General features: G+C 54.3%; 1 protein-coding gene across 10 annotated transcripts in view; it reads right to left on the reverse strand.

Annotated features, from left to right (window-relative positions):
* GAS7 (growth arrest specific 7) overlaps positions 1 to 23,734 on the reverse strand; it is a 201,043-nt gene that overhangs the window by 17,239 nt on the left and 160,070 nt on the right. For all 10 annotated transcript variants that reach the window (XM_059906611.1, XM_059906620.1, XM_059906613.1 and 7 more), the window contains 5 exons: positions 21,047 to 21,100; positions 13,798 to 13,887; positions 10,041 to 10,156; positions 7,412 to 7,486; positions 2,508 to 2,586 (listed from right to left, as the gene is read on the reverse strand). In XM_059906611.1, coding sequence (XP_059762594.1) covers positions 2,508 to 2,586; positions 7,412 to 7,486; positions 10,041 to 10,156; positions 13,798 to 13,887; positions 21,047 to 21,100 — 414 coding nt within the window. The remainder of the gene's footprint in view (positions 1 to 2,507; positions 2,587 to 7,411; positions 7,487 to 10,040; positions 10,157 to 13,797; positions 13,888 to 21,046; positions 21,101 to 23,734) is intronic.

Consider the following 23,734-nt stretch of genomic DNA (forward strand, 5'->3'; position numbering starts at 1 on the left):
TGGACGGGGGTTTGTCACCAGAAAGACCAAGCCGTGATTAGAAGCTTGTAACTTTCAGCCCCCTCCCCATCCCCTGGGGAGAGGAGAGGGCCTAGAGGTTGAGTTAATAATTGATTCTGCCTATGTGATGAAACCTCCATAACAATCTGTCAATCACAGGGCCCAGAGAGCTTCTGGATTGGTGAACACACTCAGATGTGAACACACATCTCTAGCCTTTATCATATCCTTTAATATATAATAAACCGGTAAACCTAATAAGGGTTCCCCTGAGTTTCGTGAGCTGTTGTAGCAAATTATCAAACCTGAGGAGGGGGTCACGGGAACCCCTGATTTGTAGCCAAGTTGGACAGAAGTTGTGGGTAACTTGGGGACCCACTACTTATAATAGCCATCTGAAGTAGGGTTGGTCCTGTAGGACTGAGTCCTTAACCTGCAGGATCCGATGCTGACCCTGGGGGGAGTTAGTGTCAGAACTGAATTAAGTTGGAGGACCTCCAGCTGGGGTCAGGGAATTGGTTGGTGTGGGGAAAACCCACCCAGTTTGGTGACCAGACGTACTGCTGTGAGTAGCAGTAGTAAAAGGAAAGATTAGAGGAAAACACTGCATGGGGAAGTGCTCTGTCACCCGCTGAGTACCTTATGAACAATCGAGAATCAGGCGGCCTGCTGATGGAGAGTAAATGCCACCAGGATTCCTGGGGCTCCGGCAGGCGACCCTTCAGAAGCTCGCAGACCCGGCTCCCAGCCCCACCGCTCCCAATGGCAGCCTCTGCATTCATCTCACAGTCAACGGAAGTTTCCACCACCGCAGAAGCTGGAGCTGCTGGGGGCTAGGAGGGAGAAGGGAGACCTAAAGGGAACACTACCGTGATCTACAGCTTAAAAACAACTCCCTGCTCTGTATGCAAGGCTCAAAAGAGACCCATTCACGAAGCTCCCTTCCCTCCCAGTACTTGAGAGGCAATTTCCTTGCAAAGTGTTGGTGTCTGAGGTTAGTGTGCCACTGCTGGCCCAGGAATTCTCACTCACATCTGGGTGTCAACTCAGTCTTGGGGCCCCAGCATCCTTCAGGAGCAGGGAGCTGGTAACGCACTGTTTTTCCTCCCAGCCCAGCTCTTTATAAAGCTCCTTCACACATCTCAGCCGTACGAGTCACTCATCCTGCCCTCGGTGTGCGGAGAATCATCACGGGGTGGGGTGGAGACCTGGATACAAAGTCAGTTTCCTGTCTTCCAACAGCGCACTAAGCCCAGAAACGCAACTGTTGCGGAAGAAGCTCTGGAAAAGACATAGGACCTGGGAGCACTGAGTGTGGAAGTCGCGGGAAGGAGCAGCCATCTTTGTGGGATGCCACGTTCAAGTGGCATCCTCCTCCTTTACACCCTGATGTTAAAATGTGGGCTCAGAGGGTTTAAGCACTTTGTCCCAGTGTCCTCTTGGGCTGGTGACTGTGGGAGGGCAGAAGAAAGAGCGTAGACCCAGTAGGCAAAGGTCACCGGGAATGGTGCCCCTCTCCAGGGGCTCTCGTCCTTTAGAAGGCAAGCATCCTAGTGGGCAGCCCCATCAGTCAGTCACGCACACTTTAGTGTGAATTTCCCCCTTAGACTCTTGGTTTATTTTCTACCTGAAAAGCAGCTAAGGGCCTGAGAGGGAATTTGGAGACAGGAGACAGGGAGTGGGGAAGAGAGGGTTGTTTGGAAGCACGGAGAAATCTTGGCAGAAAGTAGGCCTGAAAAGATTAGGGGGTCGAGAGGAGATCATCAGAGGTCCTATTCACTCATAACTTCAGAAAATATTTATTGACATCTACTGGGTACCAGGCACCACCACTCTGAGTCCTGAAGACAGAGTGAGTAGGAGAGAAACGTCACTGTCCAAGGGCACGGTGCTAGAGTCTTCTGGACCAATGGAAAGAAGGGTCAGCTACCTAGTCTGAAATTGTGTAACAAAAAACACAACAAAACAAAAAATTTCTCCCTTCGAAATAGTCTAGTCTCTCCTGACACTAAGAAGAGATAGAAAATGCCAATGCATTACTTTGAAAGCCAAGCAACACAAAAGTGCAGTTTCATCACTCAGGGGCTCACCCGAGGAACTGAGGGGTATCTACCCTCACCTCACAGAGGTGTGCTGGGGTGGCTCGCACGGGCTCACCAGAGCCCAGGGTTAAAGTTGGAGGAATTTTGTGAGTTGGTTGTTGAAGACAGCCAGTATTAAAAATTAAATGATCTAAACTTAAAATTAACAAACTATATTAAAAACAAAGGTAATACATACCCTCATACCCTCCTAACTACATCTGACTATTATGCACGCTCTTGATGGATGTGTATGATTACTGATGCTATTTTGTTGGTATAGGGGGAGCACAGTCTAATGGTAGCATCTCTTCCCGACTCTTGAAATTTACACCATGGAAACTGTGCAACACCACACCCTGGAGAGACAGTTGTTAAACGTTCAGCAGCACATCGGTGTGTAGGACCAACCCAGGGTGGGCTTACCTTGGCGGAGAACTTGAGGTGAACTTCAGCCTCGTCGGCAAGGCTCTTCTTCACCTGCGCCCACGCTTCTCCCAGGGAGCTGCAACACCAAGGAGTCGATGAGGCTCGGGGAGGCCACACCGACCTCAGGTCAGAGGCCACGGCCCTCCCTGAGACAGGATGGTGGGGCTTGACCCCGAGTCCCGGGGGGAGCGTACGACACAAGAGACTGTGGGCTTGGATGAGGCAGAGGCCAGACACAAAACAAACGTGAGTACCACGCCTCGACCTATGGGAGCAGAGGAGCCTTCCCGAACCAAGCTGAGAGAATAGACTGCAGCAGACAGTCGAGTGCCCAGGGAAATATCCAGAAGCCCAGAGGACTGGGGAGATGTGAGAGGGAGGTGGGGTACAGTGCCGTGAGGACCTTAATACCTGGCCCATTACCGTCTCTGGCCTTCCTGTCGCTCCTCCCTGGTTTATTGTTGAGGGTTGGAAACGCCTGCTGGCAAGCCAAGGAAGGAGCACGGATGCCTTTTCAGGGAGAAGCCCTTCTCAAACAGAAGGTACCACACAGCCCTGCTTGCGGGCAAACCTCCAGCGGCCTGACTTCCAAGGGGGGGCAAAAATGGACCACCTGGGTCTAGGACCCTCTTAGGGATGCCCACACAGCAGAGAAGGCTTGCCATCACCATCCTCAGGAGCACGGCCCCCCGCTAGCACTTATTCTGGACTGTGAACCCCAGTGCTGCCCACAGCCAACCAGAGGAGGGCAAAGTCCTCTAAGCTAAATCACTTTTCCACTGGTAGGAGATGTTCCAAATAGAAGCAATCTCCTGAAGTCCCCCAGGCTTTTGAATGCAGGCCCCCACGCTCCAGTCTCCCTGATTTGGAACTCTTGAACCTTGATGACCTTCAAAATGATACTCCTGAACGTTTGCTCGAGACCTCTCCACCCAGCCGGTAAACCCGGGCTGAATGGTCAGTTGACTTAATTTCATCAAAAAGCCACTTCCCCCAGAGAATTCATTAAACTTGAGGGGCAAAAAGCTGATTCAAAGACAGCGTGCTGCGAGGCTTCTGGGTTTTGAGCCGAGCAGCCAGCAGCCGAGAATTACCCAACAGAACAGAACAGATCTCTGTGGTCAGAGTCTGGGCCTATCTGGTCATGGTGCTGGCTCAGGCTGAGGCGGGTGTTTATGGGAAATGACTGATTTTACCTTGGAGTCAGGCAGCAAAGAAAGGTCCCCTCAGGTGATCCCAGCTGGGGGGCCCACCCGAGAAGAGATGGAGTGAGAATCGGGGCGATCCAAGCTTCTGGCATTTGTCTTGGCCTGAAGGGCCTGAGCTCCCGGGAGCTGGGCTGGGGCCACACTGGGTAGCCTGGCTTCTTACCTGACTGGGCAGATGGGTAGGGGGTCCAGCGTGGGGGAAGGAGGGAGTGGAAGCGGTCATGATAGTCATATAGATACGGGATCAGAACAGCAGGTCCAGAAAGAGACTCGCCCAGATACAGGCGATGCGCTTGCAGCAAAGGTGCCAAGTATCTCAATGGAGAACAGACAGCCTTTCAAGAAATGGCACAGAGACGACTGTACATCCACAGGGAAAAAAGGAATCCCGCCCCTGACCTATGCCACGCACAAAGATGATCTCAAGATGGATCACACAGCTACAGTGAAAGCCAACAAGGCTTACAGAAGCAGTCCCAGGAGGAGCGGGAGCTTGATGAAAGGGGGCTGGAGGGGGCTTCTCGCTGCAGCTGAGCTACTCGCCAGCCTGCAGGAGGTACAAACAAGAGCCCAGAAGCCCTGGTGGTGCCGAGAGATTGTAAGTCTGCTGTCAGCAGAGCACGTGGTCAGTAACTGGCCCAGGGGCAGTGACAGTGGCCTGGGACTGTCACCTGAGGGTCATCGGGAGTAAGGCGAAAGCACAGTTTCACGCTCAGGACAATGTCCTCGGCCCCGCCTCCAGGCTGAGCCCTCATAAGTAGGAGGACATCACGCCAGACACTCAGCTGGGCCTGTCTGAGCTGGTCCAGCCCCAAGCAGGCCTCTCCCCTCCCAATACTCCAGCCGCCTTGGAGCCACATCACAAGCTAGAAAAAAGGCCATTTAGAAATTCTCTCATTGAAGAGAGATTTTTTTTCATCTGATAAGAGGTTAATGAAAAAACAAAACAAAACCAGAAACCCGAGATATCATTTCCCACACGGTTCCAGCAGACCGTCTGAGCCTGCCAAATCAAACCATATGTCACTGTCACAGCTACCACAGGAGAGCAAAACTGAAGGCAGGACAAATCACCTGATTCTGTTTATTTACCACTGTGCACACACCCTGTGGAATCTAATTTGGACACAGCACAACTCAAGTCTCCCCGTCCGCGGCTTCCTAGGCTGCCCCACATCTCTAGGCTCCGGCGTCGCTCTTCGAAAGTTTCAGTTGCACGGGCTGGCGTGCAAAGCTGTGTGTGAATGCAAAACAGTGTGGCTGCAGGTTGTGAGTAGGGGCGGGCCCACGCGCCTCCGGAAGGAGCGTGTGTCTGGGGGTGGTGCGTGCAGGCAGGGGAGACGGGGTACGTGTTCCTGGCCGTGTGGCACGTGAGCAGCACCGATGCAGGAACGTGAGCGTGTGGCGGGCTGCCCCGTGTTTGGGGGAGCACGTGTGTACGGCATGATGGCGAGGGCTGACTCCTGGCTCGTGCAGCTGGGAGCATATGCCGTGTGTTTTGGCCGGAGTGTCCCTGGCAGCAGCCCAGGCCGAGGAGGTGGAAGCCTCTTCCAGAGCAGCTCTGCATTGCAAGACACGGGGGTACTTAGGAAAGCCCCCTTCCCAGGCCGGAGGGGAGACTCCCCGACAAACTCCCTTCCTGCCCTGGTCTCAGGCCCGGTGCAGGGAGCAGGAGGAGGCCGGAGGCAACTTCATTTATGTCCCTGGAAGAGACACTGCCCGCGCAGGACCACCCAGTGGCCTGCTGGGTCAATGAAAACCATTCAGAGGCGGCCTCCTGGCTAGACAGCGAGCCCACACAGAGGCCCTAATCAAAGCCACATTTGGTTGGCAAAGCCCCATCCTCTGCAGGATTCAAGCCATGCAGGCAGATTTGGCCTTGTTCAACATCACAGCTCTCTGACGACCACAGCCATCCCATGACAGAATGTCTTCCATCCCCGGGGGCTCACTTCCCCTTGTAGGAGGGATTCGAACAGAGACTGCGCCGGAGGGAGGTCGGACTAGAGAGAGGACCTCGGGGGACCTTTCAACTCTAACCTCCTGAGACTCTGTATTTGTTTTATTATTGAGGTGAAATTCACATAACACAAAATTAACCACCTTAAAGAGGATAAGCATTTACTACATTTGCCATCTTGTGCAACCATCACCTCCAGTTTCAAAACATTTTTATCACCCTGTGATGGACTGAATGTTTGTGTTCCCCAAATTCAGACGTTGCAGCTCTAACCCACAGTGTGGCTGTTATCTGGAAATGGGGCCCCTAAGGAAGTAATTAGGGTTAAATGAGGTCATAAGGGTTAAATGAGGTCATAAGGGTGGGGAAGAAGTGACACCGGAGAGCTCTTTGTCTCTCCTCACCGAGGAAAAACCACCTGCAACGCAAGGAGGGAGCTCTCACCGGACACCAACCCTGCCAGCACCGTGACCTTGGACTCCCCAACCTCCAGAACCGTGATTAATTACATTTCTGTTGCTTCAGCCACCCAGTCTATGGTATTCTGTTACAGCAGCCCAAGCAGATGAACACATACCCCAGAAGGAAACCTCGTACCCATTAAACAGTTACTTCCGGTCCCCTTTTCTCCCACCCCCTGGCAATCACCCATCTTCATTCTGTCTCTATGGATTTGTCTTTTCTGGACATTTCATATAAATGGAATCATACAGTACGTAACCTTTGTGTCCTGCTTCTCTCACTTAACATGATGTTTTCCAGGTTCATCCACACAGTAATGTGGATCAGTACTTCATTCCTTTTTATGGCTGAATAATATTCCATCATATATCCATATATCTAATGTGGATAGACCACAATGTGTTTATGCATTCATGCTTTGATGGACATTTGGGTTGTTCCCACCTTTTGGCTATAGTGAATTGTGCTGCTACGAACCTGCGTGTACATGTATTTGAACATCTGCTTTTAATTCTTTTGGATATAAACCTAGGAGTGGAATTGCTGGATCATACAGTAACTCTATGTTTAGTTTTCTGAGGCACTGCCAAACTGTTTTCCATAGTGGCTGTGCCATTTTGCATTCCCACCAACAGGTTGAAACTCTTTGTTAACAGATGGAGCGGAGAAGGCTACAGTCTTTCCCCAACTAGGGATCTTTCTGTGGCCGGGAGGGTGGGGCTGAGCCTCTTCCAGCCCGGGTCCCACCCAAGGAGGTCTGGACTGTCACAGCAGGAGGGGGAGGGGAGCCTGGGCCTCAGGCCCACAGGAGAGAATTCTAAACAAGGGGGCTGGGTGTGGAATCCTGGCACACCTAGTTTCCTACCAGCCTGCTCTCAGAGAAAGGGGAGCAGGGGTTGGCATCTGGAGGCTGGTTCCCAGCTACCAGGTGACAGGGCAGAGGGGGCCCTGACATGCTCCAGCATCTGGCAGGAGGCCCTTGGCCGCTAGACAGTAGATAATATGGAAGTGCCAACCTTGAATGTGAATGCCCACACCTGGAGTCATGGCTGGCCAGCTGGAGCCATGAATGCCCACTTTGAACCATGAATGTTCCCCTTGAATCATGAATGCCCACCTTGAATCATGGGCACCCACCTTCAGCCAGGTCTATGGAGACCTCCCCATCCATATGGGACCATGGCAACGATCAGTGATCAGTGAAAAGGGACGCCCCCCCCGCCGAGTGTCCCCTCTCCTTCCCCACTCCCATCACTGCCCTCCCTACTCACCCCTCCTCCTGAGCAGCCAAGGAGTTCTGAGACAGCTTAGCTAAGTTCTTTGCGTATTCTTCTTCAATCTTTATCCTGCAAAGGGAGAAAATCCAACATGTCAGCTCCCCAGCACTAGACTGCGGGTCCGACCTGCAGCCCTGCCACTTATTAACCATATAAACGAACCCGCCAGACCGTAAGCTCTGCGAGTACCTGGCTCCTGTCTGTCCACCTGACACACAGTAGGTGCTTAATCAATACACGTTGAATGAATAAATAAACGAAATTGTCTGAACCTCACCTGCAAAGTGGGGCATGTGCACCTGTGTCCTAGGCTGTGCGGATAAGAGTGGTCATTTGCACAGTTCCTAGCACAGGGCTGGACACACAGCAAACACTTAAATGAAGAAATGTAACTCATGATGGACCACGGCTGTCCCCTCTCCCAGCCCCAGAGCTCTGGGCTGAGAGCCTGCAAGGTGGCGTTGGCCCCACCGAAGCAGGAATGGAACCCCTCCCTACGTTCTCCCAGACCCCAGGGCCCCCAACCTCCAAGCCTGCAGGGTGCAAGCATTTCCATGGAAACCAGCAGTGCCCAGCTCTGCGGTGGATTCCACTTCCCCGGAGAGGGAAGTTGCCTTGGATTTTGCTTCCGGCAGGCAGGCCCTTGACACACTTTCAAGGCAGCTCTCCGGGGAGTGTTCTGTATTATCTGGCACAACCGTGTAAAATGTGTTGTCATGGTATTAGTCACTGCTTAAGTGGTCCCCCGAGGGGCTGTGCTTGTGACGACCAGAGCTGGCCAGAGGGCTGGGGCCTCAGAGAGGCCCCTGGTCCATCACTTGGCAAATGAATAAAACCCCAGAGATGCTCCCAGGGCTGCAGCATTTGCTTCCAGGCTGATCAGGAGCTGAAGGGTGGCCTGACGGAGTCCCAGGGCAGTGTTCTGAGTCACGATCATTTCCTGCTTCGGTGCTGAGAGGCTCAGTCTCGTTCCTTCTCTCACTACCAGCTCCACCGTCTCCACATACTCTCAAGCCTGCCTCCATCACTTCCTCTCCATCCACTCAGCCTTTAGTCCCTCCCCTCCCCAGGAGGACATGGACGGCCAGCCTCCAGCCAGGAGATCTCTCGAGAAAGCAGATCTCACCATGTCACGCTCTCAGCTTCAAACCTCCAAAGGTTCATCAATGCCAACTGCACGCACCGGGCACGAGGCCCGTCCCCTCCAGAGCTGGCATCACTCCCGTAAGCTGTGGCCACGTGGTTCACCGGATGTCTGCCATGCCCCCCACCCCCCACTCCCTAGCCCCGGCCCAGCTCTCACCGCTGCACCTCAGCTCCCATCCCTCCCGGCTCTGAAAGGTCCCCTCTACAAGACCCCAGGTGGACTGAGAAAGTCATAGGAGTCCACCAGTCCCAGGGAAGACCAGTGTTCTCATGTGGAAGGCTCCATTTATTTGTTAACATGACCTCTTTACGAAAGTGTAAACCCTAAGCATGTTCAAGCTAGGCTTTTCTAGCCATTTTCCTCTTGGCCTGTTTCCTACTGTTGTTTTCTCACACCTGAGCTACAGAATCTCTCAATCTCCTACCAGTTTAATGGGTCATAAAACAAAGATTTGATTATACCAATAGAAAATAGGCCTCCTAAGGAAAACAGATACCTTAAAATGCCATAGAATTGTTACTGGATTATTGCTGCTATAATTAAAAAAGAAACATTTAAAAAATATATTGCCATTTACTATCAATATTTCCAGTGTGCCTTGGAAACTCCAGACGGGAAGCTGTGTGTATGTGTGTGTGCACACATGTGGAGGGGGGGGTATGTGCACCTGTATGAGTGTGCAGGTGTGTGGGTATGTGCTTTACAGAGTCTCAGAACTTGGAGAGACTGAGGAGTGGGGGAGATGAAGAAGGAACTTCTCTCTGTAGCTCTCCCCACTTCCATTAGGCTGAATTTATTGTTTCATCTACGGGCAGGCAAACCACTAATATAATCCCTGCACTTACCGTAATGACCTTATCTGACTCTCCCAGTAGGCTGAGCTCCCTGAAAGCAGGAGTGGGAGGGTGGTGGTTTCTGGATGCCCAGGCCTGGGACGTGGCTTTGGCTCAAAGATGAATTGAAAGGTAACATTCTCCTTTTTTGTTATGTTAAGGAACGGTGCTTCAAATGAGGGCAGCGCATGTGTAGATAAGCAAAGGGGCCAAGCAGTCTGCGTGGGGAGACATTAGGGAGCGGTGGGGACTGTGGCAAACTGGAAACACACACTCCCTGTACAGGGGAGCTGCTCTTCAGCTCCAGCCAATTGTTGCATGAGGGATGCAAAGCCATGGAGCCAGACTTTCTTCTTTCCCCAGAGATGCCGGACATGCAGACTTTAATGTAATATCCACCAATTTTTTTTTGCTGTTGTTGGTTCAAATCTTTAAAAACATCACACAGGCCAAAGCAACACATCTGCTGGCCAGACTTGTCCCAAGGGCCATAAGCCTGTGACTCTCGTCTTGCGCTCCCCTTAGTGCTAACCAAGCCCAGTGCTGGTGTGCAGTGCTCACCCCGGCTGCTCACTCCCTCGGGCTCAGGGACCAAGGTGGGTGCTGTCACCAGTCCCCGGAGCTGGGAGGGCCCAGGTCTCACCTTTCCCGGATGAACTCTGACATTTCCTTCTGCATTTGTTTGCCCTTCAGCTGTTTCTGAAGCAGCAGTTCAAACCCAGCCATGGTCCCGTTGCCTTGGGGGTCCTTCTTATCAGCCTAGGAAGGAAAGAGAAGCAGCAGCGTTCAGGTGACATCAGCGTCTGGAGCCAGAAGGAATGGAGCGCAGGGAAGACAGACCCCAGAAGGGACCCCGATGTGACTGGCAACCCTGTCCTCAGCCCCAGAGGGAGGACAAGGGCAGGAGTATCGGCTGCCCCAACTCGCGCCTCTCCTGGCGCTCCTGCCCCCACGTGCTCTCTGATGCTTAAGCCCTGATCGCTGCCGCCACCCCACGTCCGTGCCCCTCACCCCCCAACCTGGGAAAGAAGAGGAGGAAGGGTATGTGGCCAAGAGCACAGGCACCCGGCAGCTGCTGGGGCTGGCTGGACCCTCTGCGGAGTCTTGGCATCTTGACTAAGCTGGGAGACAGTGTGTAACCTCAGGGGCAGGTACCCCCAGCCCTGAGCCACGCCGTCCTCTCTTGCACCGGCTGGGCAGTGACATCCTCCAACGCACATGCGTAGAAGATCGTAGCGACTTCTGGGGAGAAGCTGGATTGAAGGGCAGCCGCAGCGGGAAAGGGCCCGCTTCCAGGCTTGACATCCCAGCCGGGGAATCCCAGGCAAGTTCCCTCACTTTAAGTCTGAGCTGCTTATTCCATGGAACTGGGGAAATAATGGCAACCACCTCACGTGGTCATCTCAGGACAAATGACACATGGAAACAGCTTAGCCTAGTGTTCAGCAAATACCAAGTCTTCAGTGGATGGTATTTAAATTACTTTTAAAGAAACGTCAGGATTCGGGGAAGATGGCCAAGTCAATGAAATGGGAATTTAGTACCCAATTCATTTGGCAAGCAAATATTAAAATTTCAAAATTAAATGCTTTTTGTTTTGTTTCGTGTGACCCTCCTCAAAGACGCCTGAATCTCTCTCTCCTGCTCTCCCTCCGCCCTCTCTGCCTCCCTGGTACCCCCAGCATGGCCTTCCCTGCCAGACAAGCATCCAGCATCTGTTCCCAGAGCTACGGCTGCAGATCAACCCTCAGAGCCTTCCTGGACCCTGGCGGGCGCCACGCCTAAAGCTGTCCCTCCTCCAAGGCAGCCTTTCCCACCAGGAATCCAGAGTCAAATGCTTTGATACTTAAAGGGAGGAGTTAAAAACAGGTCAAAATAGGGCTTCCCTGGTGGTGTAGTGGTTAAAAATCCACCTGCCAATGCAGGGGACACGGGTTAGAGCCCTGGTCCGGGAAGATCCCACATGCCGCGGAGCAGCTAAGCCCGTGCGCTACAACTGCTGAGCCTGCGCTCTAGAGCCCGTGAGGCACAACTACTGAGCCTGCGAGCCACAACTACTGAAGCCTGCGTGCCTAGAGCCCATGCTCCGCAACAAGAGAAGCCACCGCAATGAGAAGCCCGCGCACTGCAACGAAGACCCAATGCAGCCAAAAATAAATAAATAAATTAAAAAAACAACAAAAGAACAACAACAAAAAAATAGGTCCTTTGCCACCACAGAGAGGAGCATCAGTGAGAACCCTGTCCCAGGATCTGGAAAGACCTGGGCTCTCTCTCAGCTCAGCCACTGGGCAAAGCGGTCAGGTCCTTCCAATTCTAGGCTGCGTCTCCCACCACTCGCCCTAAAATAAGAATGGATTGCACCTCTAACATCCCGTTAGAACAGTTGTTTTACGAGAGGGGAAAAGAAAAGGGCTGGTGATGCCTGGAGAACGCCACTTACCTCCCCACTCCCTCCCAATGCAGGATCCCTTCCTCAGCTGCCCTGACCCAGGGCCCTCTCAGCCACACTGTAATACCTCTCTTGACGGGGAGATCACCACCACACGGGGTAACACCATGTCACAAGGGGGCTGCTCTAGCCATTGAAAAGTTACTCCAAGTACATTTAAGACGTGTGCCCTCCACTGTATGAGTACTACATCTTGATGAAAAAGCCAAAGAAAAATTATTTGAAATACTGAGCCCCAATCTGCCTCCCTGAGAGGATGTATATGCTGAGTGATTTGTCCACACTGGGAAAACCAGCCCGAGGAAGTGGGCTTTAATAACCGTGTCAGCAGAAAAATTTCTATGAGAGGAAAAGGCCTTGATGGTCCGAGAGATAAAACCCTGGGGTAAGTATCAGAGTCCCAGGAGGGCTTGAATCAAGATGGGACCTGGACGACGCTGACCTGCAGCAGGACGATCCCCTCCCCCCGGCCCCCTACCATCCCCCGCCATCCGCCACCCGCTGACCTCCGGCTCCCAGGGTGCCCACTCCTGGGGCTTGAGCTGGTCTCCCCCACATGCTCTGTTTCCTGCTCCCCTCTTTATGGATGACGTCTCTCCTGCACCCACCCCCCTTAAGGACGATGTCTCCAACCTAGCTCCTCCCCTCCACCTCCACAGCTGCCATCATCCCTCCTGGCCTCCCACAGGTTCACGGGCACTTCTGCCTGTTTACAGCCCTCCCTGCATGACACGGGCAAATCAGATCACATCCGATTCCTGCTTAAACCCTCCACCACCTTCCTGCTGCAAACAGAATAAAACCCAGCATACTTATGGAGCCTGCGAGGTCTCGTACACTCGGATTCCCCGCTCACCCTCGCCCCTGCGCTCACCCCCGCCCCCGAGGTGTGTCTGCCGCCAAAGCCAGAGTCCTTTCTACAATATTTGCTGCCTCTGCACATATCTCAGAAGATCTGGAAGAAACACAGCAATAGGAATCTTTGGCTACCTTCTGAAGGGCAAGAGATTTGGTAGAAAGACAAAAGCATTTTTGTCTAGTACTTGGTTAGCAAATCTAAAAAAGGGTAGATAATCCATTCTGACTGGTGGTTAAAAAAAAAGTTTTGATTTTTAAAATTTCTGGTTCCTTGGGGCCTCTGCCAAAGTTTACTCTTTTTAGGTGTACAATTCACTGGTTTTTAATATATACACAGGTCGTACAACGATCACCGCTGTCTGATTCCAGAATGGGGTGATTTCATTTTAAAAGCCATTGTGAACTTTAAAATGCAAATGTCCAGGAGTACTCCCAGAGTTTCTGAGTAGGACTCTGCATCTGTCAAAAGATATTTCTTTAATTTTGGAGAAATACACAGAAAATTTACCATCTTAACCATTTTTAAGTGCACAGTTCGGTGGCATTAAGGACATTTGCACTGTTGTGCAAACATCACCACCATCCCCCTCCAGAACTTTCTCATCTTGCAAAACAGAAACTCCGTACCCATGGAACAATACGCAAAAGCTCTGGAACCACAGAATTATTCAAACTGGAGTCCTGTACAGATTGTGCCTAACCTCCTTGTGACTTTGACGGAAACAGAGAGGCCGTCCAGGAGGAGAAGCACTGTCCAAGGTCACCTACAAGAGTGACAGAGCAGGTCTGGAGCCCAGGGTGGAGTTGACTCTGGCCTCCTGCTACCACTGAGCGGCAAGGGGACCCTCCAGCTTACCTGCATTCTGCCTGGAGTTTCCATATTGCCCTGTGGACTTTCTGAGATTTATGGAATGATCTAGACTCCAAGCGGGACTTAAGTTTCCAGCCTCCAGTGCTCAATCGACTGCCAGCCCGTTAGGTTTCATCTGGAGAGGTCGCTCTGCTTTGAGCTCAAGCCACCGCCCCCCTCCCGGGTGTCCACTCCTAGTCCCTGGGGCCGCAGTGCGGGGGACGCCGAGGCACCACTTACCCAGAAATAGTCACAGTAGCTCCATTCGGTTGGTTTGAGCAGCTGCTGCTCCGGCATCGTGTCTGGGTGAGGAAATGTCACGCAGTTTATCTGGAGGACACAGAACAGGAAAGAACATGGCTTGGCTGGAGGGCTGGGAGAAGCTGGAGAGGCTTCGGTCCTAGGACACGGCACTGAAGAGGTCCCCCTACAGGGCTAGCTTGATAGAGAACATACACTGGGGTCCTGGGATGCTCTGGCAGTCGGCCTTTCAAATGAGGGGCAACCGGCACTCACCCCCACCCCAGAGGGGCTGAAATCAGTCCAAACTGTCTAAAGAGCAGTGCAACAGAAGCTAGCAACGCTGCAAATGTCCACAGCCTTCCACCCAGAGGCTGCACTTGTAAGATTCTATCCTACAGATACCTACACCCGGGTGCAGTGACATACGTACACGGTTTTCACCACGGCTCGGTTTGCAGTAGCAAAAGGCTGGAACCCAACTCCACTGTCCATCAAGTGGGAGAATGGTTAAAAAGTATGAGACAGACATGTATGGGCGTCATATCCATGGTGAAAGACATGGCAAGAACGTTCTTCTGTACTGATAAGGAAGGTGTGGCAGGATACAGTGTTAAGTGGGTGGGTGGCAGGGAGAAAAGGTAGAATAGTATTAACTGTTTGCTATCTTAGTGTAAAAAATTTCTTTCAATTAAAAGGGAAAAAAAAAAAAAGGAGGGGACTTCCCTGGTGGCACGGTGGTTAAGAATCCACCTGCCAATGCAGGGGACACGAGTTCGAGCCCTGGTCCGGGAAGATCCCACATGCCGCGGAGCAACTAAGCCCGTGCGCCACAACTACTGAGCCTGTGCTCTAGAGCCCACGAGCCACAACTACTGAAGCCCGCGCACCTAGAGTCCGTGCTCCGCAACAAGAGAAGCCACCGCAATGAGAAGCCCGCGCACTGCAACGAAGAGTAGCCCCCGCTCGACACAACTAGAGAAAGCCCGCGCTCAGCAACGAAGACCCAACGCAGCCAAAAATAAAAAATAAAAATAATGGGGGCTTCCCTGGTGGTGCAGTGGTTGAGAGTCTGCCTGCTAATGCAGGGGACACGGGTTCGAGCCCTGGTCTGGGAGGATCCCACATGCCACGGAGCAGCTGGGCCCGTGAGCCACAACTACTGAGCCTGCGCGTCTGGAGCCTGTGCCCCGCGACGGGAGGGGCCGCGATAGTGAGAGGCCCGCGCACCGCGATGAAGAGCGGTCCCCGCACCGCGATGAAGAGTGGCCCCCACTTGCCTCAACTAGAGAAAGCCCTCGCATGAACCGAAGACCCAACACAGCCAAAAATAAAAAAAATAAAATAAATAAAATAAAGTAGCTATAAAAAAAAAAAAATAAAATAAAATAAAAATAAGTAAATAAATCTTTAAAAAAATAAATAAAATTTAAAAGAAAGAGGAGGAAGGAATAGATACCCGTTTGGTATATTTCTGGAAACTGATAACATCATTTGCTTCCAGGGAAAGGAATGAAGTGGCTGAGCATCCTGGGTGAGAAGTTACCTTGTGAATTTTACCTCATGATGCATATTCTATGAACAAAGAGAGTTTAAATGATAATGCAGGGTGCGTGCCTGGGGCTGGCTGGCCCTGGCCCAGGAGAGAGCAGCGCAGAGATTCCTGGGCTCTGCCTCCGACTTTTCTGCCTGAGCACGATCGCGGTGCCCCTGGCTTTCCCTGGTCGGCAGAAGTGGCTTCGCCGCTGACCCTGCTGACGTTGCTTCAAGCCCCAGATCCGCTCCTAGAGAGGCCGCTAATTTGTTCCGGGAGCCGCAAGGCCTCGGGAAGGCAAGGCCTGAGCCCTGGCAGTCTTTAGCCCTCGTCACAGCCCCAGCATCTGCCGAAGTGGGAGCCGTCAGACGTTCAAGGCGAGAACAGTGCAGAAAACCCCCGAGGTTCTGAATACAAGCCACGCACTCCAGCGTCAGGCAGCCACGCAAAGAAGTGAGGGGCCGCACGTCATGGAAGCTGAAGCCTGGGTTGGTGGGGGGACCAGCCTCCACTCTGGGAAGCGGGGTGGTGTCTGCGAATGTCTGACTAGGGGGCAGATCCCTCTCAGCTCCCGCCAACTGCTGCCAAGCCAGAGTGAGGAGTCCAGGGTTGTCAGCTTACGCGATGACACGAGAGCAGTGGAGGATCCGGATTTTTACGTGAAGTGTCTCAACGCTTAAATGTTAGCAATTCATTCACGGTTAATAACAACAACAACAACAACGACACCTTGTAAGCCAGAGCAACCCTCTGCCAGCCCAGTCAGGCCCGTGGGCCCCCAGCCATGGCCTCTGGTTCAGGTGCCTGGGGGCGGCTAGAAGTAAATCCAGGCCCCGCCAGCTCCCGGGGGCAGAGGCCTCGCTTGCACTCCTGGGGGGAGAACACAGGAGAAATCCCAGCCAAGGGAAGGTCCCCCTCCTCCCAGATACTGGCATCTGGCCGACGTAAGGGCGGGGATTCCCGCTCTGGAGGGAAGCATGACGACACAGGAGGAAGGATCAGGGCCAGGAATGACCCCGAGAGCCCTGGAGACAGGGAGCATGGAATTCCACCAAGGTCAAGGTAGAGGCCCACGGAACCCCTGGGATGAGAAGTTTTCTCCCAATGCCCCACCCCCCAGCCACCCGAGGTATCACTGGCCTGCAGGAGTCTGCTTGGGGGGTGGCCAGCCTCTCAATGCCCAGCTCGGGCAATGGTGTCCCCAAACCCTCTTTTTTGGGCTGACACCCCCAAGTTTGTCCAGAGATGAGCCTCCTTCTGGAAACCAGGGCTGGATTCCACAGTTTCACATACTCCTTATTTCACGTTCCAGCTATTCTTGCCTCAACAAACAATGATGACCACATAGGGCCTATCTTTATTTTGTTTAATAATGTAATCCATGAAAACTTCAAGCAAATTTAATGACAAATTAACTATGACATTGCACTGGGCATTAAGCATCGTGGAAGCAGGTACTCAGAAGTGGATACAAGGGTCTTCTAGAGTGCCTTGTCTGGGGTCTAGGTGACAGGGGAGGGGCGTACCACAAGTGGCCCTATAACAACCACTGAACGTGAAAGCTAGCGGGGCTGGGGGAGAGGGGACAAGGTTTCATCCCTCTTGGGGCTTCTGCCACTCTCTGAGGACACCAGCCCTTGGATGGACTGGCCAGTGGCCCCAGGGTGGCCGTCTCCATCCCTGTCAACTCTGTTTTTGGGATTTCGCAGCCCCAGCAATCCCATAGGAATTTCTCTGAATCCTGGCAGAGCCCTGCACCCCCTGGTGGGCGTCTCGAGAACTGCACCTCACTGGCCCCATCCTGGGAGGCATCCTGGGAGAATTTCTGCAAAAGCTTGGCATGCATCCTCACTTCATCCTTCCGGCAACCCCACGAGCTGGGTCACACTGGCCTCATTTGATTAACTGAGGATCACAGAAGTATTTGCATCTAGTCTGGGCTGACGGCTCGAGCCCTCACCCACGATGCTGTGCCACGGAACACGTGCTCGGTCCATGCAAACGTTTGTTGAACAGCTACTTGGTGCCACGCAGTAGGCTAGATCTTCCCAGCACTTGGCACAGGTGCATTTGTATTTCTCGTGACTGCTTATTCAGCATCTCTCTTCCTTCGCGAGACAGTCTGTCCCAGGAGGGGAGGAAGCCCACCTCCTCCCCGCTGTGTCCCTAGTACCTGGCCCAGCACAGCCATGTGTTGGGAGCTGTAAATGTTTGTTGGTACAATGAACGGAGGCTAGAGACAGAAGGTGCAGCCTCTGCCCTAGACGGCTTTACAGCCTGATGAAGACGGCAAACAAGTAAATATGTAATTGCAGTTCTTTGTGTATAATGGTGGAGCCAAGGTCAGAAGCCAAGCAATCTACGTCACACTTAATCTATGTCATGGCACCTTCTAACACACTTAGGCGTAGCCGTGCCACGTCCCCACCCAAGGCAGGGGCTCAGGCAGGAAGGGGTGCTGGACGGGGAGGAGACGGGGGAATGCCTCCACTATGTACTGTTTGGGCAAAGTTCCAGGAGCCCCTCCCACTCTCGCTCCCAAGATCACCATCCTCAACCAACAGCGTCTTCGCTCTGGCACCAACTCTGCTCTCTCCAGCCCTCAGTAAATGGAGTAACACCCGCTCTGCCCCTGACGGCCAGGGGGCCCCCTGAGCAGCAGAGGTTCTGCCAGGGCCGGCCTGCATGGGGGCAGCCAGAACCACAAGAGCTGCCCTCAGAAACTCTCTTGGGGGGGCTACAGCCACCACTCAGGCACCTGGCCATGGCACAAGGGCCGCTGAACACAAGTGTGACCCACCCAAGGGGGCTGACATGGGGAGGCCCGGAGCAAGCCCCGGCCCCAGCCCAGCACGGAGGCCTCCCTGGAGGCAGAGGCCGCAGCTATGTATGTGCCCTCCTCTCTGACAGCCGCCTGCAACACAGAAGAGAAGGTGGTTTCACAACCAAGCGGGCCCTGAATTTCCTCCTGGTGGGAGAGGCTACTCTGGAAGGGGGTGACAGAGGCAAAAGCCAGAGCTGGGACCTGTGGAAGCAGAATAGAAATGCCCTCAAGCACTCATATCCAGTCCCCGAGCTCCCACCCGGGGCCCCAGAGGGGCCATGCCGGGAAGCTCAGACTGAAGACTAGAGGAGTCCCCAGACTCTTCTTCCTAGGACAGGAGTGTGGCTAGGTGGCTTTGCTGTCATCTTTTCTGGAATCCTCCAGATTCTGACGCATCATATTGGTGCCGAGGCTGTGAACCGCCATTAGCGCCCGTCACTTCCAATCAAGCAAGCAGCACACTCGCTGCCAGCCCTGCCTGGGGCCCCACTGCTGTCAAGTAGCCCACGTGTCAGACTCTTCAAAATTTGTTCCAGGCCCGGGTCGGGGAGCCGGAGCGTCGGAATCAAGCTCGGTCCTCGCTTCTCGGCCACACTGTGAGCCAGTCTCAGACGCCGCCTGCAAATCTCTGCCGCTTGGGTCAGACCATGTAAGAGGATGTTCACCCTATCCCCGCACACCGGGGCGAGGGAAGCTGGGGCCCCAGCCTCCCCCCACCACTCCCGCCAGCATCTCCTCCCAGGGAAGCCACGAGCTCTGCAGGATCAGGACTCAGAGGAAGGGGCCGCAGCGGTAGAGTGACTGCCCCGTGGAGGGGAAAGAGCCACGGTACAGAGCTCTTCAGCCCCACTGGTCGGCCGGCCGGCGAGGATGCCCGTCTCCAGCCTGGAGATGAGGATGGCCACATGGGCTGGCAGTCAGCAGACCCAGGTTCAAGTCCGGGGCTCTGCTCCTCACCCACTCTGTGCCCCTTCTCAGTTTTCCCAGCAAAAAGTCCCCAAGGCTTGAGTGCTTATTTAAAACCTCTGGGGTGCGGGGGGTGTTGGTTATAACGTAAACTTTCCAGCCTCGCCCCAGAGTGACCAACAGAGGAATCTGCATTTTAAACAAGTATCCCCAAGGCTTCAGATGAGAAGCACTGATGTAGGGCGGCGGGAAGGAGGAGGGAAGGCAGTGAGGCAGGGATGGAGGAGGTGTGTTGCCAGGAGACCCAGGGCCACGCCCAGGCTGACAAAGCCCTAAGCTCTGGCCGAAAGGCAGACCAGAGCAGGGACCCGGGCGGCACCCCGTGAGCTGGGCACCATCACCCATGGGAGGCCTAACGCTCTGCTTTTCACTTTTCATTTCTCTTATTCACGCTCCTTCTACAATGCTAATGTATCCCCTCTCTTGCAGTTTCTTCTCCCTCTTTCTCCATCTTTCAGGGAACTTTGGGAGCTCCTGCTTTGCCCCTTTTTGTGAACATGAGGACCGTGCTCTCAGGACGTCTGCCCCGGGGTCCTGTCCACGCCCTCCCCATCAGCTCCAGCAACAAGGAAGCTGCTGCTGGCCCGGGGTTGAGCCACCTGGTCCCACCCTCGGGAGGCAACTTGCACCTGGGGCATCGCTGGTGGGTAAGAGCACAGGTCTCAAGTCCTGATGCTTCCCAGCTGTGTGACCTCGGCGAGGTCCTGCTCTGTGCCTCAGTTTCCTCATCTATAAACAGGGTGATGAGGAGACTGGTGTGAATTGAGCACCTACTGTGTGCCAGGCTGTTGTACGTGCTTTCCACACCATCCCTAGGGCGCACATGCCCATCGTCTCCCCATTGTACAGATGTGGACACTGAGACCCAGAGAGGCCGGGTCGCTGCCCAGCTGGTGGGTGCTGTGCTGACCCCCTAGCTTCAGAGCCCGAGTTCCCAGTCCCCACACTACCCTGGTCCAATCACCTGCCCTCCCACAGTGAGCGGAGAATGAAATGGGTGCTCAGAACCCTACTGGTGCCTAATAAATGTACACACAGGGGCAGCAATTATGACTGTTGCCACTGTTTGCCTACTGCTTTTTCCTCCCCAGATCCTTCAAAGCAGGATCTGCAGCCTGCGTGAGCCGGGGCAGGGGACCCCGTCTTGCTTCCATCTCCGTAGTGGGGGGGCAGCATGGAGAGAACTGTGTGACAGAGCCTGAAGGAGCCTTTCTCTGGCCCCAGAGCTGCTGCACTTGGGTGGAAACCGCACACCTAGGACCACACGTCTCCCAGCTCCAAGTTCTTAGCTGAGTAGATGGACAAGTTGTTTCTCTACTTGGAGGGGGGAGAGACGTCCAGCGCCCGCCTTCCCTGAGCGCAGGGCTGATGTGGAGCCGGAGGCGGGGTGGCGTGGGGACTCGGCGGGCTTTTGGAAGAGCCCTGGGAGGCTGTCTGGCCGCTTTGGGCAGAGGCTGCCTGCTTCCCCATCAGGAACTCCCAGGAACTCTATTCTTAGGGCGCTTTCTCTTCCTTTTAACTTTGATGTCTTCCAGAAGTTACCCTGCACAAAAGCCACCCTGCCGTGGCTGTAATTTACACGTCATGTCACTTGCGCAGAGCACAGTACACCCCCTCCAACCCACTCCTGCACGCGTACCTTCCCCTGCCTGCCCTGCAAAAATGGCTTCAGCACCGTTCCAACCACAGTCCTTCCACTTGCTTGCCCCAAGAGAAAAAGTGAAACAAGAAATCAAGAGAAGAAGGGCCGCGGGGAGGCAAGGGGGGAACCCTCGGCAACATCCAAGCTTTGGAACTTCCCGTGTACCAGGCTGGACATCGCTTCCATTCAGCGGTCCGCATTGCCATGGCAACAGCCGAGCCATGGACCAGAGACAGTCCCAGCTTGCCACCCAACAAGCGCGCGCTCTGCGGGAGCCGCTTACCGTGATGGTGTTCTCCTTGCTCTGCTTTTTGCCTGGTGACGAGGATCCCAGGTTCTGGGGAGAGACATAAGAAACATCGTCAAAGCTGTTCTCCATATTGGACATCCTCTTTCATTCGGGTTCCCTGAAGGTGGAGGGATTGGTTAAAAGCCTCGGGCCAGGGAAGTTTGGGGATGCTCCAGCTGCCGTTAACCCCCAAGTCCATATTCTGGGAGAGGGCAGGCAGGAGCCTCCCGCGCCCTGGCTTGAAGACGAATTGGAGGAAGCCTCCAGCACGGGCTCTGAGAAAACTGCTCCAAAGCAGGTCTGCCTCCTCTTCTCCCCGTCGGTGGTTGGGGGAGCTAACCCCTCAGCTGCCCTCTGCTGGTAAGTGGTTCTGCACGCTGCTTGCTGCCTTAACCTGCAGAATCCGCCCGGGGAGCAGAGAGTTAAGGCCACCACCTCCTCGCACTGAGGATTCAGAACATGACATCTTATTCCAAATCCCCCGGGTCCGACATATCACACCCCAGCTACGTGCAGTGTGGCCTGGGGTGCTGGCCACATCCGTGACATGTCACCTTCCCTACCCCAAGAGCAGGGAGGCTGTGTTTCGGCTTCCATTCGGACTTTGGATTGCCTTTTTATGTCTTCCCTTTGCCAGCAAGAAAACCACTGTCCCAAGGACCACCAAGCCCACAGGACCTCAGCAGCTTGCCCCAGACCTAGGATGGTCCTGGAATGGAAAATAAGGATTGCCAGCTGAAAACACCACATTGGTCCTAAGAGCCTATGACCCTAAAGGGGAGGGTCAATTCTGGGTCTTTGCTGTTCCATCAGCAGTTCCATCAGGGACTCCATAGGGTCCCCGAGCAGGACACGGGATGCCCACTCCGGTCCTGAGCCACACGGTGAGCTGGGAAGCAGGCTCGCCCCTAAGGCACTGCAGTGGCATCGCATGTGTGTCCTGGGACGCGTGGCCTTATTCTGTCTCTAGTGGGAGGGAGGAAGTGGCTGCTAGGACTTTACAGAGAAAGGCCCAGAAGAAGCACGAAGAAGCTTCTCCAGCAAGCCTCAGGGAACCAGCAGCCCCCATCCCCAGGCCAGCACAGCTCTGGACCACCCAGCGGGATGAGCGTTTTGGGGGTGGGGGGTGGTCAGCCCCTGCCTCAGGAACCCAACTGCACATCAGGCAAAATAAGAAGCTTGATGGAGTTCCTGCCCATGGTCCCCTCATTCCCTGCCTCCCCCCCCAGAACCACCCTCAGTCCCTCGCTCCCATCGAGACCTACTTCGGCAGGTAAGTAAAGTCAGCTAATGAAACTGACATCCCTGGACCGTCCAGCTAAAAGGGACCTTTACATGTCATCGTTTCACAGACAAGAAGATGAACTCGCTAGCCTTGACATCCTGCCAAGTTAACTTGAGCCTCAGTTTCACCATCTGTCACCAATGGTCCTCAGGCTCTGGAGCGCATCAGAATTAGCTCCCCCCCATCGGGTGCCCCCGCCCACCTCCCAGAACTGCTGATCCAGCAGGTCTCCGGGGGCCAGGGTCTTTAAGGCAGAGTCTGGGGGCCTCCATGGAGGATGTCTGTTCCGTCGTTTCGTTGAGGCCCCCCTAACTACAGCACCTCTGTTAGCAGACCCAACAGGTTCTGGGGCAACGTCACGTTGTGACCAACTATAGCTTACTCAGACGTGTTAAATGCATCAACTCATCCAGCTTGCCCACCCTGGACCCTCCCAAACTCTCAATTCTGCCCGGGGCACTTGCCAAGATTGGGCTTTCTGGGAGGAAGGCAGACTGAGGCTGCACGGCAGGGGCCCAGGTACCAGTCTCCAAGGAGAACAGACAGGTGCTGGGCTCTTCCTACAGGTTCGTCCATGCAAATACACACCCAGGATGGGCAAGGGGAACCTTTGGGATGGATTCTTTTTTTTTTTTTTTTTTTTTGGCCACGCAGCATGTGGGATCTTAGTTCCCAACCAGGGATCGAACCCATGTCCCCTGCATTGGAAGCACAGAGTCTTAACCACTGGACCACCAGGGAAGTCCCTGGGATGGATTCTGCAGTTTGCAGGGGTCTCCCTACCACAGACACACATCATCACCACCAGGACCACCACAGTGCTCCCATTACACCCCCCAGGAAGGGCAACCAGTGCTCCGGCAGCCTTGGCAATAGCCTTCCTGTCTCTGTACCAATGCTGCTGCTGATGGGGAGGGGGAGAGGGAGGAGGGGGAGGGGAGGGAGGGGGAGGAGGGGAGGAGGAGGGGGAGGAGGGGGAGGAGGAGGGGGAGGAGGAGGGGAGGAGGAGGGGGAGGAGGGGGAGGAGGAGGGGGAGGAGGAGGGGAGGAGGAGGGGGAGGAGGAGGGGAGGAGGAGGGGGAGGGGGAGAGGGGGAGGGGGGGAGGAGGGGGGAGGGGAGGGGGAGGAGGGGGAGGAGGAGGAGGAGGGGGAGGAGGGGGAGGAGGGAGAGGGAGGGGGAGGAGGGGAGGAGGGGAGGAGGGGGAGGGGAACTCCCGGGGGAAGGATACACTGGGAGAGCTCCTGCCCTGAGTGCTGCCCTGTGAGGCGACCATGAGGCAGGCATTTGACACACGTAATCTCACTGAGTCCTCACAACCCCACCAAGTTACTGGCATCGTCTTCATTTTACAGATGAGGTATTATGTTATGACTTCGCCCTTAGACATACATTCTGAA

This window comes from Balaenoptera ricei, chromosome 20 (assembly GCF_028023285.1).
Source record: "Balaenoptera ricei isolate mBalRic1 chromosome 20, mBalRic1.hap2, whole genome shotgun sequence".
NCBI lineage: Eukaryota > Metazoa > Chordata > Mammalia > Artiodactyla > Balaenopteridae > Balaenoptera > Balaenoptera ricei.